This window comes from Neofelis nebulosa, chromosome 9, assembly GCF_028018385.1.
Source record: "Neofelis nebulosa isolate mNeoNeb1 chromosome 9, mNeoNeb1.pri, whole genome shotgun sequence".
In the NCBI taxonomy this organism is placed as follows: domain Eukaryota; kingdom Metazoa; phylum Chordata; class Mammalia; order Carnivora; family Felidae; genus Neofelis; species Neofelis nebulosa.
The window spans coordinates 118,961,865-118,979,198 of NC_080790.1; the positions used below are offsets into that span (position 1 = coordinate 118,961,865).

Sequence of the window (17,334 nt, forward strand, 5' to 3'; positions counted from 1 at the left end):
TAAAAATTTATCAAGCTGTCCACTTACGATTAGTGTACTTTATTGTGTACATGTCATCCTTCAACAAACTAAAGTACAGCTCAGTGTCACACATTTTCATGAGATGAGAGTTTCAAAGACACATGAAAACAAGAAACAATTCAGAAAAAAATGAAGTCTCCCTTCCAGGGAAATAATATCACCTACTTTGAAATAGTGGCTGGAAGAAATCTTGGCCATTCCTTCTTTGAAAACTTAAGACCTAGAGCTCTTGGCTATTAGCTACTTCATTCCTGCCTGTATTTCCCACATTTACACTAGATTTATGGCCAATAAGGACTGACTTAAAACTACTCCCTTCAAGTCACCCAAGAGACAAAAATGATTTTCTCTCTTCCAGTTTTTGCTCTCTTCATTTTAGGGAGTGGGAGGAAACTGCTATGTTTATAAAATGTTCTTGCGTTTGAACATTTTTCCCCTAATTTTTTCCATTTCAAAATGATGCATATCACAGTCTAATAAATGCAGCAATCTGTGCAAATCTGCAGACTGCTAGTCTATTTTCAGAAAAATTTCCAACTCAAATTATGTTGCTGATTCCCTGTAGCCTTCTTCCTTGGTTTTATGCTTAATTCCCACTGCTGACTTGGATCAGAGGTGAAGTGCTGAACTGGGGATGCAGATGGAGAAGAGGAGATGAGGAGACAGACAAGGATATGGGAAGAGCAGGATCACATAGTCCCAGAAAGAGTAAGGAAGAAAGAAGCCCAGAAATCTTCATAGGGGTTACTAATGATCCAATGGTCATAAATTAAAGATAATTAGAATTAACAACCAATCTCATTACATGTTTAATACTCATAAGATCATTCTCAAGCTTTTAACAATTTTATTAGGTTATTACACATAATTTATTATACATTACTGAGAATGTTCAGGTCAATCTTAACATACGCATGTAATTAGACAGGAATGAGAACAAATTTTAAATAAGGTTGTAAGAAAGAATTTCCCCTGCATCTGGCAATAGCATCGTTAATACATTTCATCCAAAGTATGCAAATTTCTCTAGAACTTAAAAGTGGGGAGAAATGGATAAATTTTTTAGAATCTACTCTACTGGCAGGTGGAATATATTTTAATTCTAGTATAGTTAACATGCAGTGTGTTATATTAGTTTCAGGTGTATAATATAATGATTCAACAATTCCATATATTACTCAGTGTTCATCACGGTAAGTGTACTCTTAATCTTATTCACCTATTTCACCCATTCCCCTTCCCGCGCCACCCCACCCCCCACTTCCCTTCTGGTAACCATCTGTTTGTTCTCTGTTAAGAGTCTATTTTTTGGTTTTTTGGTTTGTCTCTCTTTTTTTTCCTTTGTTCGTTTGTTTTGTTTCTTAAATTTCAGTAGGTGGAATATTTTAATATTTTAAAGTAATATAAAAGCAACACATGCTTATCATAGAAAATTAGGAAAATACAGAATATAAAAAAGAAAATAAATCATCTGTAATGCTACCAGCCAAAGACACAACTACTAGTAACCAATTATTTTTCCTTTTTTTTTTTCTTTTAATATGGTGGGTAAGTCTCACGTTTCTTTTTCTTTCTTTCTTTCTTTTTTTTTATTTTTGAGTGACAGAGAGAGACAGAGCACAATGGGGAGGGGGAGACACAGAGAGAGAGGGAGACACAGAATCTGAAGCAGGCTCCAGGCTCTGAGCTGTCAGCACAGAGTCCGATGCGGGGCTCGAACTCACAAACCGTGAGATTATGACCTGAGACAAAGTTGGATATTCAACCGCCTGAGCCACCCAGGAGCCCCTCTATTTATTTATTTTTAAAGTAATCTCTACACCCAACATGGGTCTCAAACTCACAATCCCAAGATCAGGAGTCGGATCTTCTTACTGACAAGCCAGCCAGGTGCCCCAAATTACTTTCCCTCTTTTCGTATGCATAGCTACGTAACAAAATTGGGACATAAATAGTTTCATCTATTTTTTAAGTATTGAGAATTTTCTCATTTCTTTAAATAACCAAATACATTTTTGGTTGCAGGATTTTCCATTCTATGGTTGTGTCACAATTTTGTGGTTCTACAGTATTGGTACTTAGGCTGTTTCCATCTTTTTGCCCTATGCTTTAATGAATATTTTGGCTCTGTGGTTTCCTAGCTGTGACCTTAAGCAAATGGCTTAATTTCTCTGTGGGATAAGAATAGGACCACTTCACTGGGCTGTCCTGAAAATGAAAAATTTAAACATAGAGAAAACAGTTAAGAATAGTGCCTGCTATGTAGCAAATACTAGACATGTATTAGATTCTTAAGAAATTATTATCCTTCTATTTAAATCTTTGTAGATATCACTACTTATCCTTCAGATAAGTTCCTAGATATTGAATTACTGGATCTCATGGTTGAGTACCAATAAAGGTTCTTAATACATGTGACAAGCTGGGGAGTGGTATTTTGGAGCCTATCTCCAGTGGTGGATCAGAATGAACATTTACGGCAAGTTAAAAATACTCAGAAGCAGATATTTATTTAAAAATGAGATTGTTACATTAGGCATCTTTTAGCAAGTAATGAAAGCTTGGGTTATTTCTTCTCTGGAAAACTTTATAACATCACTGATTTAGTCTAAACCTCATAGTTTTATTTATTTATTATATGTATTTTCAGTGTTTATTTATTTTGAGAGAGAGAGATAGAGAGAGAAAAGCAGGGGAGGAGCAGAGAGAGTGAGAGAGAGAAATTCAAGCAGGCTCCATGCTATCAGTGCAGAGCCTGACACAGGGCTTGATCTCACAAATACTGAGATCATGACCTGATCCAAAATCAAAAGTTGGATGCTTAACTGCCTGAGCCATCCAGGTGCCCCCAAACCTCATAGTTTTAGGTTAAAATAACATACAAATAACATTTGTACTTTGGTAGGGAAAAATGTTTCAAAACTGCTTCCTTTTCTAACCTAAAAACAGCAAATGACCTTTTCAGCACAGGTCATTTCAATGAAAATGTTATTTAATAATATGCTTTTACCCTTATTCCCTCTTTTCACTCTGGTTGTTGCTGGGATTGTTTATATTTGTAAAGTCATTAGCATGTACTCCTGTAGATTCCTATCTCCTTGAACAGATTTTAGATAACACTCTATCTAAATAGCAAATGCCATGTAGATAGCAAGTATCTTCATTTTTTCAGATGGCACACATCTTCAATCCCACCAATCTTTGGGAGCAGTAGCATGGACAAGTTATTTGCGGTTTAGTGAAGAGATTCATTCATTCGTTTCACTCATGAAAACAGTGAACATGAAAACCAAAGATTGGGAGAAGATATTTACATGTATCCACCAAAGGATTCAGACACAAAATGTACAAAGAACTCTTACAGATCAATAAGAAAAAGACTAGCAACCCGATTAAGGGGGAAAAAAAGGCAAAAGACTTGACCAGTCACTTCCTTAGAGGATACTGAAATGGCCACTAAGTTTTAGAAAAGGTGCTCTGTCTGGCATCATAGGCCCTGAGGGAAATGCAAATTAAAACCCAGCATTATTTCCCCATAAGCATTGCTTAAAATAAGAAAGATGGTATAATTAAAAATTGTTTTTTAATAACTAAACCTATTTTGCTGATGGGTACCATATAGAAACAAGCTAGTATTACAAATAAAACTGCTCATCTTTTACAAAAATTAAAATGACTTTCAAATGCTAGGGAAGAGGTGGAACAACTGAACTTTCATGTATTGCTGGTGTGTAAACTGGCCAAACACTGTGGAACACTGTCCGTATCTACCAAAGCTAAATATACAGCTGCCTTATGACCCATCAATTCCACTCCTAGAGACCCAGGAGAAATGAATGTGTAGGTCTATGGAGAGACAGGTAAAAGAATGTGCACAGGAACTTTACTCATAATAACCAAATAACAAACAACTTATTTTGTGTATTTACACCATAGACTACTAAACAAGAATTAAAAGAACTACCATTACACACAACATGAAAAAGAATCACTATGAATGAAAGAAGCCAGATACAAAAGAATACATATTCTATCATTCTAATTATATGAAGTTTAAGAATAGAGAAAATCAATCTATGGTGATAGAAGTCAGAAAACAGTTGTATCTGGGAAGAAGAAGTATTAATTAAAGCAAAGGCATAAGGGAATCCTTGGAGCTGGAAATATTCTGCATATTGATTGGGTGGCAATTATATATGCACACATTCATGAAATTATACACTTAAAACTTTTTGCCTTTGACTGTATACACTTCAGTGAAAAAAAAAAAAAAAAAAAAGACATTTTGAGAGGGGACCAAGAGATGACCCAATGAATACCATTTAGTGCTTACTTTGGAAGCACTTACTTTGGAAGCTGCCCAGTCAATCCAGCCTTTAGCACAAGGGTCAACGTTAATGAGCACAAGGCCTTCCACGAGCTCCGGATGATTGAGCTGAAATAGACAAAGACAACAGTTTGAAAGTTCCACTCCCAGCATTCTTCTATAAACACTGGAGCATGGTTAATCAATTCTTATGTATTATGCCATAATGCCTCAGATTTGAAAGTAAGACTTCAGAGAGGTGCTAGGTGCAGAATATTTGGAAAAATTGCTCTGTAAGTCTGACTTAACATCTGGAAAACCAGTTCCTTAAAATGCTATGAAATGATCTTGCCTGGCAAGGATCTGTGAGGAGACATGATATTTATTTCCTCATCAGAGGAAGGCACCTGGTAGTATCTCTGCAGTTGTTTAGCTCACGGTGGGTTCTCCCTGCTGGGAAAGTACCCTTGGAATTACTTGGCATAAGGGGCTGCTGAGGCTTAGACTGGAGAATTTCACATTCATATAGCCTTGACCCCAATAGGAGCTTCTTACGTTTTTTTTGTTTTTTGTTCTTCCCCCAGAAAGCACCTGAATGGGTGATACCACCCTACCCGAAAAGACTGTCCCATCACCCAGGAGGCATCTGAAAAACATTTCTTTTAAAAAAATTTTTTTAGATTTTATATTTATTAAAAAAATTTTTTTTAATGTTTTTATTTACTTCTGAGAGAGAGAGAGAGAGAGAGAGAGAGAGAGAGAGAGAGACAGAGCATGAGCAGGGGAGGGGGAGAGAGAAAGGAAGACACAGAATCTGAAGAAGGCTCCAGGCTCTGAGTTGTCAGCAAAGAGCCTGATGCGGAGCTCAAACTCGTGAACTGTGAGATCATGACCTGTGTCAAAGTTGGACGCTTCACTGACTGAGCCACCCAGATGCCCCTTTTAGATTTTATTTTCAAATAATCACTACACCCATCGTGGGGTTTGAACTTACAACCCCAAGATCAAGAGTCACAAGCTCTACTGACTAAGCCAGCCAGGCACCCTTGAATTAAGTAAGTAAGTAAGTAAGTAAGTAGAGTGTGTGTGAGAGTGAGCACACACAAGTGTGCACAGGGGAGGAACAGAGGGAGAGGGAGAATTTTCAGCAGACTCCACACCCAGTGTGGGCTTGATCTCATAACAGTGAGATAACGACCTGAGCGGAAATCAAGAGTTGGATGCTTAACCAAATGAGCCACCCAGGCACCCACCCTGAAAAAATTTCTTAATTTCTGTTTCTTAAATAGAAATCAACACAGACATTTCTATTTACACTCAAAACTCTCTAGTTTACTTCCTTTCCCTCTGATTACACTGATTATGCTCACTATAGAAAATCTGATAAACAGAAATTACAAAAATTAGGAAATAAAAACTTGTATTATCTAACCACACAACATCAGTCCCTGTTAATTAATATTTTGGTATACTTCCCTCTGGTCCTTTCCTATGTCTATCACAAACTATGGTGAATCTGTATTTTAATTTTTTTGTTAATGTTACAGTATATGTGAATCACATATCATTACAAACTCTTCTTATAAAATTTTAATGGCTTCACAAAATTCCATACATGTTCTCTAAGAATTACTTTTTATTGATGATACCCTGCCCTCATTTGTGATTTTTCAGGTACTGTAAGTACAAAACAGGGCTTTCTACAAACCTTTTTCTGTTGTTGACAGAATTTACAGAAAAACTGACATAAGACCCACAGTAGTACCTGGTCACTGACACAGCAGTAGAGCTGTGACCTAGGCAGTGCCTCAAGGGTAGCAGGACTAATCCTCTGTACTTACTGCAAATCTGCTGAGGATGTAAGCTCCAGCTCCAACTCCAATCCCAATGATGCTTTTCAGACTGTGAAAGAGGACATACCAACACTGATAAGATTAACTCACTTGGAGGGGACATGGCATAATGGAAAAAATACAACTGGGTTCAAATCTGGCTCTGATACTTACTGGGTTCTAGAAGCTGGTCAAGTTTTTTTAACTTTCTGAGCCTCAGTTCCCAATCTATAAAAGGATATAACCACCTATTTCTAAGTTGATTTTAAGGGTTAAGTGAAATATGACTAAAACTTGGGAGTCATTCTAATAGCTCCCTCTCCTATCACCTCTATGTTCAACCTAACAGTAAGTCCAAAGAGTCTACCTCCAACATATTTCCATCTATCTCTATATACTTCACTCCAGCTCCAGGCATTCAGTATCTAGTCGTCTCTTGCCTGACTGCTGTAATAGTTTAATGGTCTTTTTCTTTTTTACTCTTCTCCAACTCATTCTCCTCACAGCTAGACTAATTCTTTTTTTTTATTAAAAAAATTATTATTTTTTTTTTTTTTAATTTTTTTTTTCAACGTTTTTTATTTATTTTTGGGACAGAGAGAGACAGAGCATGAACGGGGGAGGGGCAGAGAGAGAGGGAGACACAGAATCGGAAACAGGCTCCAGGCTCCGAGCCATCAGCCCAGAGCCCGACGCGGGGCTCGAACTCACGGACCGCGAGATCGTGACCTGGCTGAAGTCGGACGCCCAACCGACTGCACCACCCAGGCGCCCCTAAAAAAATTATTTTTAACATTTATTTATTTTTGAGAGACAGAGAAGGAGCAGGGGAGGGGCAGAGAGAGAGGGAGGCACAGAATCTGAAGCAGGTTCCAGACTCTGAGATGTCAGCACAGAGTCTGACACGGGGCTCAAACCCATGAACCGTGAGATCATGACCTGGGCCAAAGTCTGACGCTTAACCGACTGAACCACCCAGGCGCCTCTAGAGTAATCCTTTTAAAAAATATAAACAGCTTTACTGAAATGCAATTTAATACCTAGAGTGACCATTTAAAAGACTAAACTGAAAAAAACAAGGCAAAATTAATGCACATTCTTATCTAACCCATTTTTAAATTCTATACCTGAAAGAAAAAAAAAAGACTAAATTGGGTATCACTCCCCTACTTAAAACTTTTCAATATTTTTTTTTGTCTTTTGAATAAAATCCCCAATTCTTACCTGATCTGTGAGACTATGTAATTGGGTTCTTGTCTATTTCTCAAATTTCACTTCATGCCTTTCTCCTACTTGCTCATTTGGTCCAGGACTTCTGGAAATATTATTCCTTCTGTCTGGAATCCTCTTGCCCTGGCTCTCTGTCTAGGTACTGGCCTAGACATGTTCTTAGAGAGGCATTGCTCAACTAGCCTTATCTCTGTAAACCTGGCCCTTCTCTAAGGCATCACCCTCACTGACTTCTCTTACAACACTTTAGTTGTGATTATTTGCTTATTTGTTGTTAATTATTCCTCCCACTAAAATGTAAGTAGGCTCTGTGAGGACAGTGACTATTCCATTTGTTCACCATCGTAGTCCCTAGATCAGACACATGGTAGAAATTCAATAAACACTGTGTTAAGGAACTGCAGAATGAACCTACCTTAAGTGGGTAAGAACGGGAGGCAGCATTTCAGCCAACTCATCCATTGTGGGGTACTGGTACCTGAAATCCAGAAGGATACCTCCTGAATTAGAATGCACCCACATTTCCCAATCACAAGAACAGCCAGAAGAGTATGGGGTTCTTAGATAAAAGCATTCCCTTTACCAAAGGCAGAAAGGAGATGATGTGTGGAAATGACTGTGACATGCTGTGTCTCTCTCTAAGACTTCCATGCTGAGAAGAAAGGAGAAGAATCTATGTGTTTCTATTTTCTAAAGGGCAGTCTCTGGGACCAGAAGAAGCCATTTGAACAGAACAGGTAATATGGCTCTCTCTCAAGGCATTTCCAAATCCCTAACAATCACTTCAACTGGGATTGAGGCTCAGCAAACTTCCAGCGATAACAGCCAATTGAGGAGGTGGCTTTTGGTCTGCGGCTTATAATCAGGCAGCTAAAGGCAAAAATAAACAAAGCTTTACTGGGCCTAACCACATTGGATCCTTGTCTATTTCTCAAATTTCACTTCATGCCTGTCTCCTACTTGCTCATTTGGTCCAGGGCTTCTGGAAATATCATTCCATATCCTAGACTCCTCATCATGAATGCTGATTTGTTTTACTTAGACATAAGATAATGTGGTTACTTTATTGCTTTTGAATTTGGTGTATGATATGAACTACACGATCCTAAGATGGTCAAGCAAGGCCAGGAGCCGATTCAGACTAGGAACCCAAGAAAAGAAGGGAGCATCCATAAAGATTACAGAATCAAAGATGGAAAGAGACCTTAAGACAATCTAGAATCTACTCTATATGTGACAGGGGAATCAGCCTGCCTCTGCCTGAAACACTTTTTAAGTGATGGAGTGCTGTTGAGCCATTTGTACACAAAACAGAAAAAAGGAACCAGATATAAATCTTGTTGGATATAAATTGGTCATTGGTCAATTTGCATCTGAGAGACAGAACAGCCTGAACATGTCAATAACATAGATTCTGGAGCCAGACTGCCTCAGTTAAAATTCCAGCTCTGCTACGTATTTGTTATGTGATCTTGGCAAAGTTACTTAATATCCCTGGGCCTCAGTTTCCTCGCCTGTACAGCAGGAATAATAGTAAATCTATCCCATAGTTCTGTGAGGGTTAAGTGACTTAACAGATATGAAGCATTTAAAGCAATGTCAGGAATGCTGTTTAAGTCCAATGTAAGTGTTGGTTATTTTTTACCTGCAATGGTCTATTTCACATCAGTCCCTGGCAGAGGCAGCTCTGGAGAGGAGCCAAGGGAAAGGGGAAGAATCTGTAATTCCACAGCTTGTGCTTTCACTCCCCCTTCCAAGGTCTTCTCCGTAATTACAATGTCCATGGAAGAGTGAGGGAGACTGTGGTTCCACCATGCAAAGCAGGTTTAGGATGAGGCCAAGAGCTCCAAGTCCAGTCAAAATGCATCTCTATTTGACAGGGCAGCTTCTCAGAATAAATGCTTACAAAAATATTCAAGTTCCCATCACTAGACTGGGAGGTAAGGTTGGGGAGGTGCTCCCAGGAAGTACAGATGGATTGGAATTTGTTCTAGGTAGTTGGAAGTTTTAGGGAGGGACACAGAAATGACATTTTAAAAAGATGAGGAAGGGAACAGATAAAAGACAGTGAGATGTGGGTGTTTCAGACACTTAAGCCTTGCAATTACAGGGTGACAGATTCCCATCTATGGAGAACCATTCCTGGACATAGGAAAATATGCAGTTTCCCTCAACAGATTGTACGCAACAGTCCTCTCAGAGCAAGGAAAGAAAGAGGAGGATAGTTGGTTGATAAGTATAACCACAGCCTGTGCTAAAATCAACAGGAGAAATCAATGCTACTTCTCCCACTGTAGCTCAATCATTTGCTCTTCTGAATGCATGGCTTCTAGAAGGTCTTACTTGTGGCCTTACCCTGTTGGGAAAGAAGGTGCACCTTCCTGCTGGCCTGGGGCATCCACATGACAGACAGCAAAGTGCTGGGTGATCTCTTGCATATCCTCAAAGTTAAAAAATGCATTGAAACAGGATTTATCTGCAAGAATAAAAATACTCGTAAGTCACAGACTCTCTCTCTCCCCAATTTTCAACGGAGTGTCCGTATAGTCCTCTTCATTTCTCTCCAGTTTTCTTCAACTCAGTTAATTCCATATCATTGTCCTCTTTCACTCCTTTTATTCACTGTTCCACCAAAATGAGGTGTCAGAACAATGTGATTCAAGCTGCCCTAAAGGCTGAATACCAGACATCCCAATGACCTGAAAACGACACTGAATTCTCAATTCTACAGTGTCTAAAAAATGGAAACCAATTCTGGTATTGCACAAAATAATCTTGCACCCATCATGCTGTCATTTCTCATGTACCTTATTCCCCCATCTGACACAGAGACGCTGACTATATTCCAAGAACGTGGCTAGAGTAAATATCCTGGGCTCCTCACATTCACCATGTGGAAGACCGTCCCTTGGAAAAATTGCTGCCATGTAGAGATGGGCTGCTGCTTTAATTTCTACCCTGTTAGTATAACTGCTTAAATCACTTCTCATGCTTAAGAGGCTACAAAAGCTCCAGCACTAAACTGTAGCCTCAAATAAATGTAGGCCACCTCTGAAAGCCAGAGAAGCATGGGAGAAAAACATACACATGTACAGGCTCTGAGCCTGTGGCTAGAGCCAGAATCTTATACTATCTAGAAAAGTCCACTTAAAATCACTGATGACAGGCTATAGGAAGAACACTTTCACTAATTCATTGAAGGGCTCATAACAAAGTTAAGTTGAAAAAAACCAAAGAAGTATAGACTTAAACAAAACAAACAACTGATTTCTATTCTACTCTTTTTTTTTTTTTTAAAGACACACTTTATTTTTTTTTTTTTTTTAAGTAAGCTCTATGCCCAACGTTGGGCTTGAACTCATGACCCTGAGATCAAGAGCTGCATGCTCTATTGACTGAGCCAGCCAAGCGCCTCTCAGTTCTGCCCTTAACCAGTTCATCCTTTACCAGTTAAGACACAAAGGTGAGATATAATTCCAGTATCCCCCAAACGCATTTTCCTGCACACTTCCAAGACACTTTAACCCTGCATTAATATGTGTAACAATGAGGAGGGAAGGTTAAGCCAGAGAGGATAAAACCTGTGCTCTGTTAGATTACTGGGGTTTCTTCTTTTTAAAAATAAATATACAAAGATTAATTATTATAAAAAAGGAAGGTATAAAATTAAATACATACGATTGAGGCCAATGTCATGATATGTCAGAATAACTGGTCTGTTTCCCTTCGGGAGGCCTCTGATGGTGACGTGAACCACACCGTGAGTTGTTTCTATGTCATGTTCCTGTAACAAGACAATGTATTGTCTCAGCAAAGGCAGAATGTACTTCCCAGATGGCTGAAGTTCCACAATACCTATTTATTGCTATTTCTCACTAGCTGGGGCAGGATATATCACTGAACCATAAGCACACCAGAGACATGTTATACTATATAGCATATTCCTACTTTCTAATTCCTTCCAGATAAACTAACAAATGAGGGGAAAAATACACCTTCTCATCCACAAAGCTTACTATCTTTTTTTTTTTTTTTTTTTAAGTTTATTTATTTTAGAGAGTGTGCAGGGGCGGGGCAGGGAGAGTCTCAGAGAGAGAGAATCCCCAGCAGGCTCAGTGCTGCCAGGAAAGAGCCCCACATGGGGCTCGAACCCAAAAGTCGTGAGATCATGACCTGAGCTAAAACCAAGAGGTGGTTGCTTAACTGACTAAGCCAATCCAGGCGCTCCTAAAGCTCACTATTTTAAATGAGGTAAGTCAGGGATCTGTTGAGAATACACTTGCAAGTAGCTTTTAAAAGATCAGCAAGCTGGGTAAGGAGCCAGGTAAGACATGGGGGAAGAAAAGGAAGCAGAAAATATGAAGGAACTGCTGGGTAAAAGCCAGATGTTTCAGAGCCTCTAACCTCATATTCAGCAACTAGTAAGTTCAGTAGATACTTATGGGTGTGTCTGCCTAAAATCCCTTCCCTTTCCTGGCAGCTGCTCTCCTGTGTCACCCATACATTACAGGAGGCTCTTGGCTGCCAAGTTTGTAGGATGTAACCTTATGGTCATGGCTTACTGAAGAGAGGTGAGCATCTGGTCCATGGTGGGTATGTATCCTTCCCTGAGAATTTGTAACTGGGACTAAGAGATTTTATCCTCAATTTGGTTCTTCTCTTGAAAAGAGAAGCAGACTTGGGAGCTTTTAGTAAACATTTCCACTGCTCTAATTCTTGGTTCTAGCTGTATATGGTCTTAATTTCTGAGACATTCCTGAATTGCCTCTGGTTCAAGCTAGCTTGGGTGGGTTTGTTTCCTGCACCCCCAAAGAATCCTAACCAAGTCAAAGAGTAGAGTTTAAGATGTAGTCAGAACAGAGCTCAGGAACTAAACAAAGCTCGCACAAGATGCAATTGGAGCTAGGACCAGCGCTAAGAGTGACTGGGTAGGAAAGAAAGGAACTGTAGAAAAGCCACTGAGGTTTATTCTAGTCCTCTTCGATGTCTGTATTTCTCAAAAATAAAAAACTATTATGTCTAGCCTAGTGAATTTTTGCTGATGAAGTCCTCACCTATCTCAGACAGTCTTATAGTAGATAAGATGTAGCTAGGATAAGATTAACTGTCAATAAGAATCCCAGCAAAGGCAAAGGGCTTCCAACTTAATTTCCTACCAAATTATGAACCTCATCAGAACTCTGGTTTCTTCTCTGATGTGGGGCACAAAATAGTCATAGGCTAATTCAGTATCAGTGTATCATAATATCATAAGCCCCAGGCTGGAGCAGATAATCTCTATCAAATCAAGTCATGAGTGACCGTTTCTGTACTTCTCTATTTCCTATTCAGGCCTATTCAAAAGACTTGGAAAGGGGATGTAAGAAATGAAGGAAAGAATCAGATACTTCAAACTGGCTATGACGTATAGGGTTTAGAAGAGATAAATATAAAGAAATAAATCCCTGTTACTACATGAGCATTTCTCTTGTAGTAATATCAGAAGTACTGAGGAACCCCTCACCCCCACCACTATCAAGTTTCTTCATTAAACAACTATTTACTGAATCCCTAACTACCGGACCCTGGACTAAGGTCTGGGGATAAAAGTGAACAAGAGAGATGTGATCCTTATTCTCACAGAGATTATGTTCTAGACAGGAAGGCAGGCAATGAACACACAAATCAACCAACCCATAATAATAGTATGTGATAAGTGCTATGAAAGAAATAAACAGGAAACCATGATAGAAAACTGAGGAGAAAGACATTAACTCTATTAGCAGCCAGGAAAGTGCAAATTAAATTTAATGAGATGCCATTTCACATACACCAGATGGCAAAAATTTTAAAGTTAGGTAACACCAAGTGTTGACCAAGATACAGAGAAACAGGAACTCTCATACACTGTTGGTAGGCATGTAAACTAGAAAAACTACTCTGTAGAACAATCTAGTAATCTCTAGTAAAGCTAAGAGGTATCTATCCTACAGAAGTTTTACTTTTAGGTGTAGTCTAAAGAAATTCTCAAACACAGTCACACACACAAAAGGATATATACAGACAGATACACTGCAGCCTTATTTATAATGTCAAAAAATTTGGAAATAGCCTAAATATTCATCAATAGGAAAACTGATAAATAATGATCTATTCATATAATGAAATACAGATTAAAATGAACTAGAAGCATTAATATACAGATAAAATCTTGAAAACATAATGCTGAGTAGAAATGCAAAAGGGTATGTATGTATCGCTTACATAGATTTTTTAAAAAGCAACATTACATAGATTGCATGTTTATATACATACATTTAAAACATAATACTTAGAGAAGGAATGTACACTAACTTTAAGATTTTGTTTCCTTCTGGGAGCTGACAGATTCAGAAAAGGAACTCAAGAAGGCTTTGATCTCTCTCGTGTTTTAATACCTCCCCCTTCCCCCATGTTTTACTTCTTGAGAGAAGGAATAAAGAGGAAGAAGCTGGGTCCTGCCAAATGGATGACACTACAGGAGAACCCAAGTTGAAGAGACTGCAACAATTTGTCAGCTTCACAATCAGGTTGCCGGAGCCTTCAGTAAAGTTTTGCTAAAATACTCCAGCTTGTTTTCAGCTGTGCTACTGAGGATGGAGGGAAAAACCAGGTAACACTGTGGCCCTAAGGCTAGCAGGACCTCCCAAAGTTGGTAATTGATGATGAGAGCATGGTGGGGGGGGGGGGGTGCGCGGATAGTTAGCTGTCAGGGAAGTTCAGAAGAAGGATGATGAAAAGGGAGACATAACAGAAAGGGAAATGTAACTCTGTAATCATTTCTTAATCTGGAGAATTCAGAGTTAAAACTGGATCCCTATAAGACCTCAACTTTTTAGGGAGATCTCAGCCCCTACTTCCCCATTATAAGCCTCAAATTATGTAACGACTCAACTATTCATGGGCCAAGAGTCCTGAGCCCTATTTGGAGCAACACTTGGTTGTGGATGTCTCATTCATTTTCTAAGTATGTGAATGTAAATGTTCTTGGTAGAATAAAAAATATGAAAAGAAAGGAGACACTCACCTCCATGTGGACTCATAAATATATCCTTTGCGACTCTGTGTGTGAATAGCTGAAACAAGTCTCCATCTGGAGATGAATGTGCAGGGACTCTGGCTATGGTCAGGCAATTGCAGGGGTGATGCTGCTGCCGCCTTTCTGCTTTACTCAACGATCATCTGCTTCACAAGCTGCTTTTCCAATTACCTCACCCTTCCCCAGCATTCTAGACAGTGTGACTACACAATGAGAGCCCCTGCTCAAAGGGCAAAGCCCAAGTAGTGTCTAACAGGCTCTGGTCATACATCTTTCCCAGCACTCTGATTATTTATCATCTCCAAGGATATGGACTTCTTAAACACAATCCCTTTATTCTCCAGGCTATAAAATGACTTGAAATCATATTGGTTCTGTCTCCATCCTGGACTGCATCTCCTTCTTTATCAAAGACGTAACTTTAGGGGCACCTGGGTGGCTCAGTCAGTTAAGCATTCGACTTCGGCTCAGGTCATGATCTCAACGGTTCGTGAGTTCGAGCCCCACATCGGGCTGTGTGCTGACAGCTCAGAGCCTGGAGCCTGCTTCAGATTCTGTGTCTCCTTCTCTCTCTAACCCTCCCCAACTCGTACTCTGTCTCTGTCTCTCTCTTTCAAAAATAAGTAAAAACATATTAAAAAAAAAGATGTAACTTTCTTTTTTCTTTATATGTTTTTTATTTATTTTGAGAGAGAGCACATACGTGAGCAGGGAGGGGCAGAGAGAGAGGGAAAGAGAATCCCAAGCAGGCTCCACACTGTCAGTGCAGAGCTCAATGTGAGGCTTGATCTCAGGAACCATGAGATCATGACTGGAGCCAAAATCAAGAGTCCTGGACACTTAAACAACTGAGCCACCCAGGCATCCCTCAAAGATGTAACTTCCAATCGAAGAGTTTTTTTAAGAATTTAAGAGTTTATGGGGAGGGGCTGGGGTGTGAGGACAGGTTAAATAGGTGATGGGGATTAAGGAGTGCACTCTTAATGAACACTGAGTGATGTATGGAATTGCTGAATCACTATACTGTATACCTGAAACTAATATAATACTGTGTTAACTAGCTGAAGTTAAAATAAAAACTTTTTCAAAAAAGAATTTAAGAGTTTAAGGATATTACCATTATTTTATAATAACCAATTTTCACCTTTTTTTTTTTCTGAGTCCTCTTCCCTCAGCTAAATGTGCTGTTATCAGAATTACAAAATCTGACTTTTCTCTCTGAATTCAGTTAATTTTTGATCACTTCATGCCCGTTAATACTTCTTCTCCCTGGCAGTCTGAAATAGTTTAGGAAAACTTGAATGACAGCATACTCTTGGAAATATCAACATTTTTGTTAGCATGGAATTTTATTGTTTCTAATAAGCAGGCTACTTATGAGCCTTGGATACAGTTTTTTTTTATTATATAGAAACCATGTTTTAGGTTTATTTATTTATTTTGAAAGCAAGTGAGTGCCTGTGCATACATGTGCATGAGTAGGAAGGCAAGAGAGAAAGGGAGAGACAGAATCCCAAGCAGGGATCTCTGGCATGGGCTCAATCTCACAAACCCCGAGATCATGATCTGAGCTAACACCACGAGTTGGATGCTTAACTGACTGAGCCACCCAGGGGCCCCAGGAATTTTTGATATAATACCTCTACTATCTTACCTCCGTGTAGGGGCATAAGATTTTTTGCATAACCTCATTTATTCCCATAGAAGAATATGCCTCTAAGATTATTCAGCCTTCTGCCTATCAACAGATCACTTTTTCCTTTCTAAAGTTCCATGACACTTTTCCCTGACTCTAGTCTCAACATTCTCCCTCCTCCTCTTACCTCTTTCAGCCTAGTTCAGTCAACACTCTTGCAGACTGTTTCTGCTGTTACTTCTCAACCACCCACAACTCTCGGCCTTTACACAAATCATGCTCTTCATCTGAAAGCCTCTTTTATAATATGTCCATACATATAATATGTCCATACATAAAATCTATCTTTTCTTCCTTTAAAGCCAACTCTAGTATCATCTTCACATAGCCATGGTTAACAATGAGGAGAAAAAGAGTGAATGGTTATTTAACCCACATGCAACAGCCAGAACACTGACTTTCTATGTAGAAAAGTCCAGGCAGGAAGGGTTCTGGGTTTGGCCAATTCAAACACCCCACTCTCTGGCCACAATGAGTGAATGTATACGTGACCCATGCTAAGCCAACAGGAATCTGCCCCTGGACTTTTGCCTAGAGATACAGGTAAACATCTTTTAAGCAGTGAAGCTAGTAACCTGAAGTTGGCAGCCATTGTGCCCATGATATGACAGAGTTCATCAGAGAAATAAAACCTTCTAGTGACAGGGGAAAAGGGAAATGAGAATTGGGGTGCTGATAAAAAGCACTTTCGCTATTCCTGTAAGATTCTTTTTACCCCCCAATGAGAAAAAAAGTCACCTATATCCTTAGAACTTACTAAAATCAACCTCTCTCTTCCCCACTCCCCCAAACAACTATGACAAAATCAACCCCAAAAAGATGGGGCATCTCAAGGGGAGGAACTATGAACAAAGGCCACCAGAAAGGAAAAGCACGTGGCAGAAGTGGGGTAGGCCAGCAATAATTCCAGCTCTCCTGAGAGTGGGGAGTATATATAAAGGAAGCAGTGGGACAAGAGGTTGAAAGGTGGACTGGGGCCACATTCACATCCTTCAAGGCCAAAGAGGAGCACGGAGCTGGTCAAGCTTTCTAACACAGATTATAGCAGAGCGTTGAACTCCAGATCTCTCCAAACACCTCTTTTCTGGGGAAAGAACTTTCAGGATATTTATTTCACTTAATTCTTATTTTGCAAACGTGCCCATTCATCAAATGATCTTCAAGAGTTTAAAGCTGTTTAATGATTAATGCA

General features: G+C 39.3%; 1 protein-coding gene across 5 annotated transcripts in view; it reads right to left on the minus strand.

Annotated features, from left to right (window-relative positions):
- Window positions 1-17,334, minus strand: part of NDRG3 (NDRG family member 3) — a 67,475-nt gene that overhangs the window by 16,990 nt on the left and 33,151 nt on the right. For 4 of the 5 annotated variants that reach the window (XM_058685512.1, XM_058685509.1, XM_058685508.1 and 1 more), the window contains 5 exons: window positions 11,068-11,173; window positions 9,745-9,865; window positions 7,805-7,867; window positions 6,169-6,229; window positions 4,370-4,456 (listed from right to left, as the gene is read on the minus strand). In XM_058685512.1, coding sequence (XP_058541495.1) covers window positions 4,370-4,456; window positions 6,169-6,229; window positions 7,805-7,867; window positions 9,745-9,865; window positions 11,068-11,173 — 438 coding nt within the window. Of the gene's footprint in view, window positions 1-4,369; window positions 4,457-6,168; window positions 6,230-7,804; window positions 7,868-9,744; window positions 9,866-11,067; window positions 11,174-14,434; window positions 14,595-17,334 lie in introns of those variants that run through there. The other variant, XM_058685513.1, reaches the window with a different exon arrangement.